Source organism: Oncorhynchus mykiss, chromosome 15, assembly GCF_013265735.2.
Source record: "Oncorhynchus mykiss isolate Arlee chromosome 15, USDA_OmykA_1.1, whole genome shotgun sequence".
Lineage (NCBI taxonomy): Eukaryota > Metazoa > Chordata > Actinopteri > Salmoniformes > Salmonidae > Oncorhynchus > Oncorhynchus mykiss.
The window spans coordinates 47,371,771-47,386,673 of NC_048579.1; the positions used below are offsets into that span (position 1 = coordinate 47,371,771).

Here is a 14,903-nt window from a genome sequence, read left to right on the forward strand (position 1 = left end):
AGTTGTAATACTGTGTCCACCCGTGGTGGTGAGAAACTGTTAGGCTTGCAGAAAATTATGAAACGTGTTGCAGATTAAACAATGTACAGTGGGGCAAAAAAGTAGTCAGTCAGCCACCAATTGTGCAAGTTCTCCCACTTAAAAATATGAGAGGCCTGTAATTATCATCATAGGTACACTTCAACTATGACAGACAAAATGAGGGAATAAAATCCAGAAAATCACATTGTAGGATTTTTAATGAATTTATTTGCAAATTATGGTGGGAAATAAGTATTTGGTCAATAGCAAAAGTTTATTTTGTAATGTCTATTATTTTGGAACTTCTGTGAGTACTTTTTACTGTTCAATTTTATTGTTTATTTTACTTTTGTATATTATCGACTTCACTTGCTTTGTCAATGTAAACATACAGTTGAAGTCGGAAGTTTACATTTAGGTTGGAGTCATTAAAACTTGTTTTCAACCACTCCACAAATGTCTTGTTAACAAACTATAGTTTTGGCAAGTCAGTTAGGACATCTACTTTGTGCATGACACAAGTAAATCTTTCCTACAATTGTTTACAGAGATTATTTCACTATCACAATTACAGTGTGTCAGAAGTTTACATACATTAAGTTGACTGGGCCTTTAAGGAGAATTTTATCTAAAGTTCCATGCATAACACTTGAATTTATCAACATTTATAATCAGTATTTCTATGAATTCACGTGGCTCTCTGCAATATCACTGCATGTTTTGGAACTACTGAACATAACACGCCAACGTAAAATAAGATTTTTGGATATAAATATGAACGTTACCGAACAAAACATACATGTTTTGTGTAACATGAAGTCCTATGAGTGTCATCTGATGAAGATCAAAGGTTAGTGATTCATTTTATTTCCATTTGTGCTTTTTGTGACTCCTCTCTGTGGCTGGAAAAACGGCAGGGTTTTTATGTAGTTGGTGGTTACCTAACAATCGTTTGTGGAGCTTTCGCAGTAAAGCCTTTTTGAAATCAGCCACTGTGGCTGGATTAACGAGAATTTTATCTTTAAAATGGTGCCTAATACTTAGGCAGAAATTTTATTTATGAGATTTCTGTTGATTTGTATTTGGCGCCCTGCAAATTCATTGGCTGTTGGCGAGGGATTCTGCTAGCGGAAAGGAGTTCTGGTCCTACACAGGTTAAACAGCTTGGAAAATTCCAGAAAACAATGGCATGGCTTTAGAAGCTTCTGATAGGCTAATTGACATCATTTGAGTCAATTGGAGGTGTACCTGTGAAATCATTTCAAGGCCTACCATCAAACTCAGCGCCTCTTTGCATGACATGGGAAAATCAAACGAAATCAGCCAAGACCTCAGAAAAGAATTTGTAGACCTCCACAAGTTTGGTTCATCTTTGGGAGCAACTTCCAAACGACTGAAGGTACCACGTTCATCTGTACAAACAATAGTACGCAAGTATAAACACCATGGGACCACACAACTGTCATACTGCCAAGGAAGGAGATGCGTTCTGTCTCCTAAAGATGAACATACTTTGGTGCGAAAAACACAAATCAAACCCAGAATAACAGCAAAGGACCTTGTGAAGATGCTGGAGGAAACAGGTACAAAATTATCTATAACCACAGTAAAACGAGTCCTATATCGACATAACCTGTAAGGCCGCTCAGCAAGGAAGAAGCCACTGCTCCAAAACCGCCATAAAAAAGCCAGACTACGGTTTACAACTGCACATGGGGACAAAGATCGTACTTTTTGAAGAAATGTCCTCTGGTTTGATGAAACGGTTTGGCCATTATGACCATTGTTATGTTTGGAGGAAAAATGGGGAGGCTTGCAAGCTGAAGAACACCATCCCAACCGTGAAGCTCGGGCGTGGCAGCATCATGTTGTGGGGGTGCTTTGCTGCAGGAGGGACTGGTACGCTTCACAAAATAGATGGCATCATGATGACGGAAAATTATGTGGATATATTGAAGCAACATCAGTCGAAGTTTAAGCTTGGTCGCAAATGGGTCTTCCAAATGGACAAAGACCCCAAGCATACTTCCAAAGTTTGTGGCAAAATGGCTTAAGGACAACAAAGTCAAGGTATTGGAATGGCCATCACAAAGCCCTGACCTCAGCCCTATAGAAAATGTGTGGGCAGAACTGAAAAAGCACGTGCGAGCAAGGAGGCCTACAAACCTGACTCACCAGCTCTTTCAGGAGGAATGGGACAAAATTCACACAAACTTATTGAGGGAAGCTTGTGGAAGGCTACCCAAAATGTTTGACCCAAGTTAAACAATTTAAAGGCAATGCTACCAAATACTAATTGAGTGTATGTAAACTTCTGACCCACTGGGAATGTGATGAAAGAAATAAAAGCTGAAAATAAAATCGCTCTAGTATTATTCTGACATTTCACATTCTAAAAATAAAGTGGTGATCCTAACTGACCTAAAACAGGGGATTTTTACTAGGATTAAAATGTCAGGAATTGTGCAAAATGTATTTGGCTAAGGTGTATATAAAACTTCTGACTTCAACTGTACCTAATTACATTTTGGAAGCTAATAGATTGTGTTTAGTTAACAATTACGATGTCTCATATTTTATCAGAAGATACTATTAACACGTACATTTGACTGGACACCCAAGATAGGCTATGGCCCCCCTCTCGAGATGGTCTCAGTTCGGTTCGCTTCAGGGGCTCTTTTGAGTGTTCACACTGAACGAAAAATGTACAGAGTACAGAAAAATTTGCTTAAAGGGACCAAGTGTGAAAACACCATTAAAATATGACTGAGATTGTTATTTTAAAAGAGGACTATATGTGAAAACACCCTTACTTACCGAAAGGAGCTTCCACGTGATTGGACGAACATGGCGCGGAATTCCAGACCAGCTCAACTTTCGTAATTCCTCTGAAAGGGGAACAGACAGAGAATTACATTATGACATTTTCAAAGAACATACAAGACCACTGAGATTCTTTGCCTGCAGAAAACAAAAGAAAAAAGACAATAATTGAACACACATTTCATCAATTACATATTATACTACAAAACCTTAGGATACAGATACACCTAGAGCATCAGCCTAAGGCATTTCTCATATTTCCTGGAAAGACAGCGCCATGCGTAGTTACTGTGTAGCCTATTTCCCCCAAAGACTCCGAATTGCCTGTTATCCAACACATACATACACCGTGATGCCAGGAAATGAACCCAAAACATGTGTTGGCTCTACAGGAAAACATATTTCCTTGAAAGACAACACCATGAAGCTTTCTGATTTGGTGTATATTTTCCCCCAAATTCCCAATATCCTACACATGCAAATGAATTTCAAATCCAAAGCTTCTCCTCTGTCTCTGACATCCATAACATTAGCATTTGACGGGTTTAAAGAGGTTTCCCACCACATGGTCAGGAGGCCGCCTTCTGGGGGTCAGGAGGCCGCCTTCTGGGGCCCACGAGCGTTAATGTGAATCAATCTCAGAGATGCAAATTGGACTTTTAAATTGGAAAAGAGGGGCTCCCCCTGGGTCTATAAAACCACCAGAAAATATTGTTTATGCTGGATTCTTCATATTGGCTGTGTCCCAATTGGCAACCTATTCCCTATGTAGTGCACTTTTGACCAGGGCACATTAGTGCTCTGGTCAAAAACAGTGTACTACTGTATATAGGAAATAGGGTCCCATTTGGGACGCAGCCGTGGTTTAATTCTGGATTCTTTCACATAATGTCCACTGCATACTTCAAACTCTGCGGGAGTGGGCAGTGCTATTGGCCATGGTAAAGAGTAGTGCACTATAAATGAAATAATAGGGTGCCATTTGGGACACAGACAAGGCCTTCACCTGTGTCATTCAACCATAGTTCACCAACGGCCATGCATCCAACTTCGCTTCAGCCCAACCAAAGTTTAGGACTGCATCATTAACATTCCGTCTGCCTATTCCAATCAAAATTCCACACAAATTCAACAAGAATCTCTTCAGTGTAATTGCATATTGTGCATTGTCTCGCTCGTGTTAGGAGAGCGGGGGGACTGATGTGTGTAAATGAGATGACAACGGCAGGCAAAACAGGTCAACGCCCCTCCCGTTCTCCCTCTGACTCTTCCTTGCTCTCCATCTTTCTATCGTTACCTCTCCTTCCATCCCTCCCACTCTACCTACCTCCATGTAAAAACAAAAGCATCTCTGACTCAGGCCTAAGCTCCCATCTCCACTCTTGCTCAGAGCGCTGGCGCAAAACTGGTATAACACAGCGGACATGTTGATTTGTTCCAAATTACTGCCGGAAAGTTCTAAAGCAAACGCAAGACAGGATTGTGTTAGTGACCGATATTGCAATGGGAAATGTTGGCCCGTTCTAAACTTAGTCCATTGGCTACATCGAGTGTCCCCTTACACAACTACTAATACGTTGTATAGCCCATCACTACTGCTTTGTATACCATAGCCACTTAGGCAAGGCTACATTCTGAGCATGTTTGTTTTTCATCCATTTACCCTTTTATTTATCATTTTCATTCCCAATGAGATTCAAAAACCTTTTTCCAGAAAAGAGCAAAAAGCCAGAAATCAAGCATTCACTATATAAAGCCTATAGGATATAGAAATTGTTCCATATTACCTCTCCGTATCTCCAGGGCCTCTGGTGAGGTACATAGATTCTATAATGAATCACAGCCCACAGCACACTATGGTCGCGTCCCAATAATCTATCCTTCTTCCTGAACTGTGCAATCGTTCACTACTCCCCACATGTTTAAAAGGACAGAATTGGTGTGGGCACGGGCTATAGTTGGTTTCAGTATACCGGTCATATCCTTTCAAATCCATAAAGGGATGCGAACAAGTGCACACTTCAGGAGGAAGGAGATTATTGGGACGCAACACATCAGTATGGAATCGCACAGCATAAAGCTTTTAAACAGAAGCCCCGAGGCTCCCTAGCAGGTAGAGACAGGAAATGTATATAGTTATCAGGACGTAAAGCATACGCCTTCTTGAAACACTAATGCATATATGCACCATTGAAACCATACCGTCAGGCCGTAACAACGCCTGGTATGGCAAATGCACCGCCCGCAACCACAGGGCTCAGAGGGTCGGTGCGGTCTGCATCACCGGGTGCAAACTGCCTGCCCTCCAGGACATCTACAGCCCCCGGTGTCACAAGAAGAACAAAAAGATCATCAAGGACATCAACCACCGAGCCACTGCCTGTTCACTCCATTATCATCCAGAAGGCGAGGTCAGTACAGGTGAATCAAAGCTGGGGACGAGAGACTGAAAAACAGCTTCTATCTCAAGGCCATCAGTCTGTTAAATTAGCCATCACTGTTCGGCCTCCACCCAGTACCCGGCCCTGAACTGTACCGTCACTAGCCGACTGCCACCCGGTTATTCTACCACGCACATAGACTGCTGCCCTATGCACTTGTTTAAATAAGGTTTTAGTTATTTCATATGTATATACTGAATTCTACATCAACGCCATCCTTTTCAACAATTGCTGTATATATACACACTATCCTATCCTACGTATTCTACAGGTGTGTGTGTGTGTGTGTGTGTTTACTACATGATTCCATGTGTGGTATTTCATAGTTTATGTCTTCACTATTATTCTACAATGTAGAAAATAGTTAAACTAAAAGGAAAACCCTTGAATGAGTAGATGTGTCCAAACTTTTGACTGGTACTGTATTTGTACTCCATTGCTCGTCCTAATATTACATATATTTCTTAATTCCAGTCTTGTACTTTTAGATGTGTGTATTGTTAGATACTACTGGACTGTTGGAGCTAGGAACACAAGCATTTCGCTACACCCACAATAACATCTGCTAAGTATGTGTACGCGACCAATACAATTTGATGGAGATGATTTGAATGGCATGGGCTTGGTAACCCAAACCTAACCTTCTAGAGCCACAGGGCAGCTGTTGGGAAGGAGAGGAGAGGCATGATGAAATGATGCAGAAGAAAGAGGGATGAGAGAAGACTGCGGGACGGGGGAGTGCAAGGGGGGGGCAGAGCGAGGAGAGAGAGAGAAGGAAGGGAGCAGAGAAAAAAAAAAGAGGTAGATAGACAACAGTGGAGGGAGAACCACACCACATTCACAGTTACACTGAGGTGGCAGCTTTAACGAACCCCAAGGCTTTACAGGGAGGGAAGAAACGTAATAGGGAAAGGAATCCACTCAATGAATTAAATACAGAGCTACTCAACGGTGTCTCTCCTCAGTCTGCACTCTGCACCTTCGAACCCTCATCTGCGCCGTCAGCAGCATTAATTGATTCATTTATCTTACTAGCCGTTAATTAAAACTACCTGTTTCCCAACTGACATTAATCTCACAGTGGGGAGAGAGAGTCGGACACAGACTTACACACTCTCTCTCCTCGGGCGCTGATGACCTGGAAAGACGACCGTTCTCATGGCCATACGTGCAAGGCTTCTGTGTTTGGGAGGGCTGGAGGTCAGACATTTACCTGGCACCAATCTGGCCAGCGGTGTGAGAGCATCTGCCCGCTGCAGCCATACATCACAGACGGAACACCACGGGACGTGACGGAACACGCCCTCTGTGCTCGACGCATTCTAAAACACTACTCGAAAAATCTAAAAACTGGGGAAATCTCTAATGACATTCTATTCACGCATAGGGATTAGGTCAACAGTACATGGGTACCTCTGGTTGAAAGTAGAGCACTAATGGTTAACATGAGTGCACTATAAAAAGGTAATAGAATATGATTTAAGATGTGGTCTGCGTGCCCCTTCAACATCCCATCCCGAGCTGACTCAGTCAGTGCACGGATGAGGAAATGCCATCCGGAGCTCCTGCTACACGGAGAAAAAAAAACACGACCTTGCTCAGTTTCCTCGAGCCTGGTCTTAAATTGCAAATGCCGTTTCATTAGTGGCCGTCTCGTTTCACGGAAAACACCGCTTTTTCAAGAATATATATATATATATCACTTGTTCATTAGAATAAAACAGCAAAGCCTGAAACACTAGTTGAACAAGGTCCCCCAGGGACGTGGACCCAGGGCTAAATCAAATCAGAAGTCTCAGAGCCCTGAGTGAGATTATGAGGAAAAGCACAGTGTGAAGCACGCAGTCAGTCAGTATGCATTGTGTCTGTGAGCTATGAGGGTAATCTAAGAGAAACCGAGAAAAGGCATATCGTAGACAGGGTGACACAGGCCGAGTCAAATAATTAAAGCCGAATGCCAATTAAATAAAAACGCCAACACAGACTACTAATGACAAATAGAATATCCCGTAGGCCTATTTCTATAGCAAAGACACTGAAAGTGTGTAGACCTGGCTGAAAATGAACTTTAAAACTGCAACAATATGAGGGGTGTAGAATTGCAGAAGGAAAGCAGCTTTAAAACAAACCGTCATGTTCACTAAATCCTAGGGGAAGCACTGTGTTGCATCATAGAACCTCTGCCCCGCGGAGGTCACTTCCTATCCCAGACACCTTGTCCTTTAGACTACTGGGTTAATGATTTATTCATGAGCTCACACGGGATAGGCCTTGTGGCTACAGTACATTTTCGCTTGTGGCCGCGCCGGTACTTCGTAACACCGTGTGTTTAAGCATTTTAACAGCTGTATCCCTATGGGAGAAGTTGAAGTAATGGATGCTAAATACCTTCAATATTGCAATGTTTATAATGTACGGTACAATCCCAACACAGATTGTGTCGTTCAAATCTCCAGATGGAGAGTCAAGTGCTTGGATTTGAGTCCACATCCTGTGTGTGTGCGTGAAAGAGGAATTTAAAAAAAATGGTTTTGTTTTTTTTAAAGGCAGAGAAAGACAGGCCATTTATCAGGAAAGATGAGAGCTGTCAGTCTGTGTGCTGACTGAGTGAGGAAGTGATGGCAGAGGGAGGCAGACAGTTGGCAGGCCGGAGCCATGCACTAGTCAGACACGACTCAGATGGAGGGGGCAATGGTGCGAACAGACAGCCAAGAGGTCCTCACACACAGCTCACATTCATAGACACACACTACAAAACAAACACTTCCTTGTCGGTGTCTGACATAGGCCGAGAAAAACCATAAAGTGATAGGCTATTTCAGACAGTGACAGCAGATCCCGTAGGCCTATTCCTGTCATGGCCGACAACAACCCAATAAAGAAATTAGAGCTAAGCCTAACTCCACATCCCGAGCAACATCCTGCTGCACTCTGTCTCGTGTAGTCCTGTAAAACTAACGCGGAGAGGCTACAATATTCGTGGCAGACAGATCCCCATTTCTTCCAACGCAGGGAGCCCAAGACAACATCCCCAGCAGACAAACTAGGGCCTACCACCACATCATCCCTATCATGGCTAACAAGAATGCCATCCGGCCTGACGCATTTATTCGGCGCTGTAAAAGTTTTAGCTGATGCTCTAAACCTTAAGCACTGAGTCTGTCTGTGTGAGAGACAGAGTACCGTGCTGTTAACTCAGGTAAAGGACGAAGAGACAAGCAGCTGGTGACGACAGGCTCGTGAACTAATGGGAGTCCAGTAAAAAGATACTCCTCCGTATTACCACCTGGCTTCTGGACGATGAAATGTAGTCTACGTCCCAAATGGCACCCTATTCTTCCCTATAAAGCGCACTACTTTTGACCCAAGCATATATGGTGCACTAGGCCCATATAGGAATTGGGCTTCCATTTGGGACGCAGACATGGTGAGATATAGTGCTGGTGACTGGGAAGTGAACGGTACAGTAAGGACCCAGTCAACTCCCCCTAGCCCGGCCTCTCAAAGTCACTGCAGAGAGAGGTGGTCGGCTTCTTAAACTGATTGCATTATAAATTCCTCTGCTTCTTATAAATTATCCTACTTCACCCGTGAAGTTAACGTACAATATTCTAATTTCAGATGACACTTTTCAAAACCAACTTATTTAAACTTCTCCCTAAAGTCTCTAAAGTGTGTGTATGATGCCAGCTTTTTAATGAGGCTGAGTAAAAATGAAATGTTTTAAGGTCTAAAATATACTGTAGACGAAGTGGCAGTTTTGAGTGCAGGGATTATGAAGAGGCCCCCAGATCTATATATTATTTGTGATTTGGTTCATGGGGAGTTCATACTCTTGGGAATACAAAGTTCTGCCACTGTAATCTAGTGAGTCATACTACCACTGTCAAGGCATCCGCATGCTTCCCAGCCGAAACAATTCGGAGGAGTTTGCGCATACAAAGTATTCAGACCCTTTGACCTTTTCTAGATTTACGTTACACCCTTATTCTAAAATAGATTAAATTGTTATCCTCAATCTACACACAATACCCAATAATGACAAAGGGGAAAAAATGATTGAGACATTTCTGCTCATTTGTTTAAAAAAAATATACAACACTGAAACACACATTTACATTACATAAGAATTCAGACCCTTTACTGAGTACTTTGTTGAAGAACCTTTGGCAAAGATTACAGCCTAGAGTCGTCTTGGGTATGACGCCACAAGCATGGCACACCTGTATTTGGGGAGTTTCTCCCATTCTTCTATGCAGATCCAGCTCTGTCAGGTTGGATGGGGAGTGTCACGGCACAGCTATTTTCAGGTCTCTCTTGAGATGTTCGATCAGGTTCAACTCCGTGCTCTGGCTGGGCCACTCAAGGACATTGAGACTTGTCCCGAAGCCCAGCGTTGTCTTGGCTGTGTGCTTAGGGTCGTTGTCCTGTCGGAAGGTGAAACTTCGAACCAGTCGGAGGTCCTGAGCGCTCTGGAGCAGGTTTTCATCAAGGATCTCTGTACTTTGCTCCGTTCATCTTTGCCTCCTGACAGTCCCCCACAGTTGCTGCCGCTTGAAAAACATCCCCACAGCATGATGCTGCCACCACCATACTTCACAGTAGGGATGTTGCCATGTTTCCTACATAACTTATGCTTGGCATTCAGGACAAAGAGTTCGATCTTGGTTTCATCAGACCAGAGAATATTATTTTCCATGGTCTGAGAGACTTTAGGTGCCTTTTGGTAAACTCCAAGCGGGCTGTCATGTGCCTTTTACTGAGGAGTGGCTTCCGTCTGGCCACTCTACCATAAAGGCCTGATTGGTAGAGTGCTGCTGATTGGTAGAGTGCTGCAGAGATGGAAGGTTATCCCATCTCCACAGAGGAACTCTAGAGCTCATTCAGAGTGACCATCGGGTTCTTGATCACCTCCTTGACCAAGGCCCTTCCGGCCAAACTGAGCAATAGGGGGAGGTGAACAGCTCTAGGAAGGGTTTTGGTTGTTCGAAACATCTTCCATTTAAGCATGATGGAGGCCATTGTGTTCTAAGGGACCTTCAATGCTGCAGAAATGTTTTGGTGACCCTTCCCCAGATCTGTGCCTCGACATGATCCTGTCTCGGGGCTCTATGGACAATTCCTTTGACATCATGGCTTGGATTTTGCTCTGACATGTACGGTCAACTCTGGGACCTAATATAGACAGGTGTGTGCCTTTACAAATAATGTCCAATCAATTGAATTTACAACAGGTTGACTCCAATCAAGTTCTAGAAACATCTCAAGGATGATCAATGGAAACAGGTTGCACCGGAGCTCAACATTGAGTTTCATAGCTAAGGGTCTGAATATCGGGGCGGCAGGGTAGCCTAGTGGTTAGAGCGTTGGACTAACCGGAAGGTTGCGAGTTCAAACCCCCGAGCTGACAAGGTACAAATCTGTCGTTCTGCCCCTGAACAGGCAGTTAACCCACTGTTCCCAGGCCGTCATTGAAAATAAGAATTTGTTCTTAACTGACTTGCCTGGTTAAATAAAGGTAAAATAAAAAATAATTAAAAAAATAAATTTACGTAAATAAGTATTTTTTAATACATTTGCTAACATTTTAAAAACTGTTTTTGCTTTGTCATTATGGGGTATTGTGTGTAAATCGAGGAAAAACACATATTTCATACATTTTCGAATGAGGCTATAATGTAACAAAATGTGGAAAAAGTTTTTGAATGCACTGTATATTATGACAACGTTTTGTGACATTCTTGTTAGTTTTGGACTTCGGTAAGGGTTTTTTCGGCTGTTTGGGCTCACAAAAACATTTTGAGGCAAGCCGAAGTCTACATCCCTTCATTTGTGATTGGTCAACAGTAGTGATTCTTCATTAATGGGAGTTGAAAGTCCATGTTGCCCAGCAACAGCCCCAAAACATCACTGCTCTCGAGGAGATCTGCATGGAGGAATGGGCCAAAATACCAGCAACAGTGTGAAAACCTTGTGAAGACTTACAAAAAAAACATTTGACCTCTGTCCTTGCCAACAAAGGGTATATAACAAAGTATTGAGATAAACTTTTGTTATTGACCAAATACTTATTTTCCACCATAATTTGCAAATAAATTCATAAAAAATCCTACAACGTGATTTTCTGGATTGTATTCCCTCATTTTGTCTGTCATAGTTGAAGTGTACCTATGATGAAAATTACAGGTCTCTTCTCTTTTTAAGTGGGAGAACTTGCACAATTGGTGGCTGACTAAATACTTTTTTGCCCCACTGTATAACTGGCATGGACAGGCAAAAACAACTGGTATTGGTGACAAAACAGTTGACTGTGTGCCAAGTAATTACGCACAAAGGAATTAGCAATCAGAAGAGGGAGACAACTGGCACTTGATGGCCTGCCTGGCGAGACCTGCCACAGTAGAGCAGCTTTAGGCCTAGGGCATCACCATGAGACATAATCATCACAGTAGTTGTCATTTAGCCTCTGGTCTCAAATGACCACTGAGGTGTGAAATAGTGTACCACACCAGACAGACACTTCAGCTGCTATAGTGGTTCAACTCTCCAAGACGGAGATGCTGTTTCTGTTTTTTGAGAGGGGAGTGTCTTGCGCTCCTAATCTACGTTCCACTCTCCAGGGGGGTATTCATCATTGGATGATGTCGTCTTAAAAGACAACTTAACTAGCCATCCGGTGCTTGACCTGGGATATCTACTCTCTTGACTAAACCCTGAGCCTATTTACTAGAAAACCATATTTTGGAGGATCATATTTTCATACACAACGGAGAGATGCATCAGAAATTCCATTCCCCGTACAGATTCAAAAAAAATTACTAATTGAGTTAATAGTTGACATAAGAATTAAATTGAACTACAGAATGTCGTGGCTGTGGTGGTAAGCCTATAATATTGGGAAATGGCTGTGTAACAAGATTGTCAACTGTAACTGTGGAGACAGAGACAGGGACAGACAGACCGAGACAGACAGAGACAGAGAGACCGACAGAGACAGAGAGACAGACAGGTGTAAGAAGAGGCAGAGAGAGAGAAAGGTAGATATGCAGAGAAAAACGATAAGTAGCAGCAGTAGCGTTTAGAGGCTGCAGCAAGAGAAGGAGTTCCATAGATCAGCAGCTCCCCCAACTGTAGCAGGCAGAGAGAGGCAGATGAAAAGAGATGGAGAGAGACACAGCAGAAAGAGAAGAGGTAGAGTCAGAGACTAACAAGAGGAAGAAAGAGGGAACGCAAGTCAGCAAAAGAAAGGAGAAAGGGCAGAGAGTAAAATGGGAGTGTATGTGGGGAGGGAGGGGTTTAGTGTCCAGGGAAGATTGCCAGGGATGAAGTGAGGTAGAGTAGGAGAGAGAAAGTCTAAGCAAGGCCTAATCAGAGGAAAGAGCATCGCCATGGAAACGGCTATGTTTCCGCCATCAGAGAGAGAGGTAATTGGCTGGTGTTCGCCGCTCTTAGTCTCTCAAAATAAACTGTAAAAGCTGATGCTGTGACTCGCAAAATTCAGCTCACACAACTACACGCTGGCATCTATACTATGGTTTCTGAAAACACTCATTAAAAAGCAGAAGGACAGGGATAAAATATACACTGTTCCAAATGGTGCAGATCAAATGTTTCAGTCAGAAGGCAGGGAGGGACAGAACTAGCCAAACTTGCCTCTTTCAAAGTGGTTAAATTTTATCGCAAGAAAGGACATTAGATTAAGATCATGAGTCACATGTGTCTGGAATGGCAGTCTATTTGTCATAGGCCAATATTCCACAACTTTTGACCAGGTGCCATTTCAAAATGCAGCCCATGTACAGTATCTTTATCAGTTATCAGTCATTGCTTAACTAGACCCCTGCCTGAGGCCAGGCCAAAGCAGTATCAATGAGTTAGCCAGCTAGCTCTGATAAGAAAGCTAAACAAGCTTTTTTTATTATTATTCTTATTGTTTGAGGAAACCTTTGTTTTGAAGCTAATTTAATGCAATTCTACGTAGCTTAACCAGACTCATGATTTCTTTTAGGCAGGCTATTTTATCATAATAAATAATGGAAAATAAAAAATAAAGTGCAGACCAGATTTGACCAAATTTTATTCTGCAACCAAATATGTTTTATGATCATTTATATTAACCCTCAATTTAATTACAATACTGTTCAAAGTTTGGGGTCACTTAGAAATGTCCTCGTTTTTGAACGAAAATCACATTTTTGTTCATTAAAATATCAAATTGATCAGAAATACAGTGTAGACATTGTTAACGTTGTAATTGACTATTGTAGCTGGAAAGAGCTGATATTTTATGGAATATCTACATAGGCGAACAGAGGCACATTATCAGCAACCATCACTCCTGTTTCCAATGGCACGTTGTGTTAGCTAATCCAACTTTATCATTTTAAAAGGCTAGTTGATTATTAGAAAAACATTTTTGCAATTATGTTAGCACAGCTGAAAACTGTTGTTCTGATTAAAGAAGCAATAAAACTGGCCTTCTTTAGACTAGTTGAGTATCTGGAGCATCAGCATGTGGGTTCGATAACAGGCTCAAAATGGCCAGAAACAAAGAACTTTCTTCTGAAACTCGTCAGTCTATTCTTGTTCTGAGAAATGAAGGCTCTCATATGCAAGAAATTGCCAAGAAACAGAAGATCTCGTACGCTATATACTACTCCCTTCACAGAACAGCGCAAACTGGCTCTAACCAGAATAGAAAGAGGAGTGTCTTATCCGATGTCCTGTGTGAATTTAAGTATGCTCTCTCTAATTCTCTCTCTCTCTCTCTCTCAGAAGACCTGAGCCCTAGGACCATGCCTCAGGACTACCTGGCATGATGACTCCTTGCTGTCCCCAGTCCACCTGGCCGTGCTGCTGCTCCAGTTTCAACTGTTCTGCCTGCGGCTATGGAACCCTGACCTGTTCACCGGACATGCTTTCTGTCCCAGACCTGCTGTTTTCAACTCTCTAGAGACAGCAGGAGTGTAGAGATACTCTGAATGATTGGCTATGAAAAGCCAACTGACATTTACTCCTGAGGTGCTGACTTGCTGCACTCTCGACAACTACTGTGATAATGATCATTTGACCCTGCTGGTCATTTATGAACATTTGAACATCTTGGCCATGTTCTGTTATAATCTCCACCCAACACAGCCAGAAGAGGACTGGCCACCCCACATAGCCTGGCTCCTCTCTAGGTTTCTTCCTAGGTTTTTGCCTTTCTATGGAGTTTTTCTGAGCCACTGTGCTTCTACACCTCCATTGCCAGCATGTAATGGTTATGGGTTGCACCACCATCCCTTGTTAGTAAACACACGCGTAACGAACTTCATTCTCGCCATTGACCGTCAGAGTAGTTGCAGTCACGCTTGTTACGCACAGCAGTGTTGTGGAAAGTAGTATTTTGGAAAGTGTTTTTTCAACGATTTCATTGAAGACATCATGGCAAATAAATCAGGAAAAGCGAAGTCCAAGTCTAAGTATACAGATTTGCACCAGATTATAGAAGAGATTGATCGGGAAAGTGAGACAGATTTTTTGTTTGAGGAATCTTTGAGTGAAAACAGTTATGATTCAAACATCGAGGAGCTGTTTCTGCAAGGACAGGACGTACTTCTGGTTTGGTAAGTGCTA

General features: G+C 42.5%; 1 protein-coding gene across 5 annotated transcripts in view; it reads right to left on the bottom strand.

The window, feature by feature from the left end:
• Positions 1–14,903, bottom strand: part of tbc1d22a (TBC1 domain family, member 22a) — a 187,473-nt gene that overhangs the window by 154,239 nt on the left and 18,331 nt on the right. For all 5 annotated transcript variants that reach the window (XM_036944449.1, XM_021563377.2, XM_021563374.2 and 2 more), the window contains exon 6: positions 2,839–2,909. In XM_036944449.1, the coding sequence (XP_036800344.1) occupies positions 2,839–2,909 (71 nt within the window). The remainder of the gene's footprint in view (positions 1–2,838; positions 2,910–14,903) is intronic.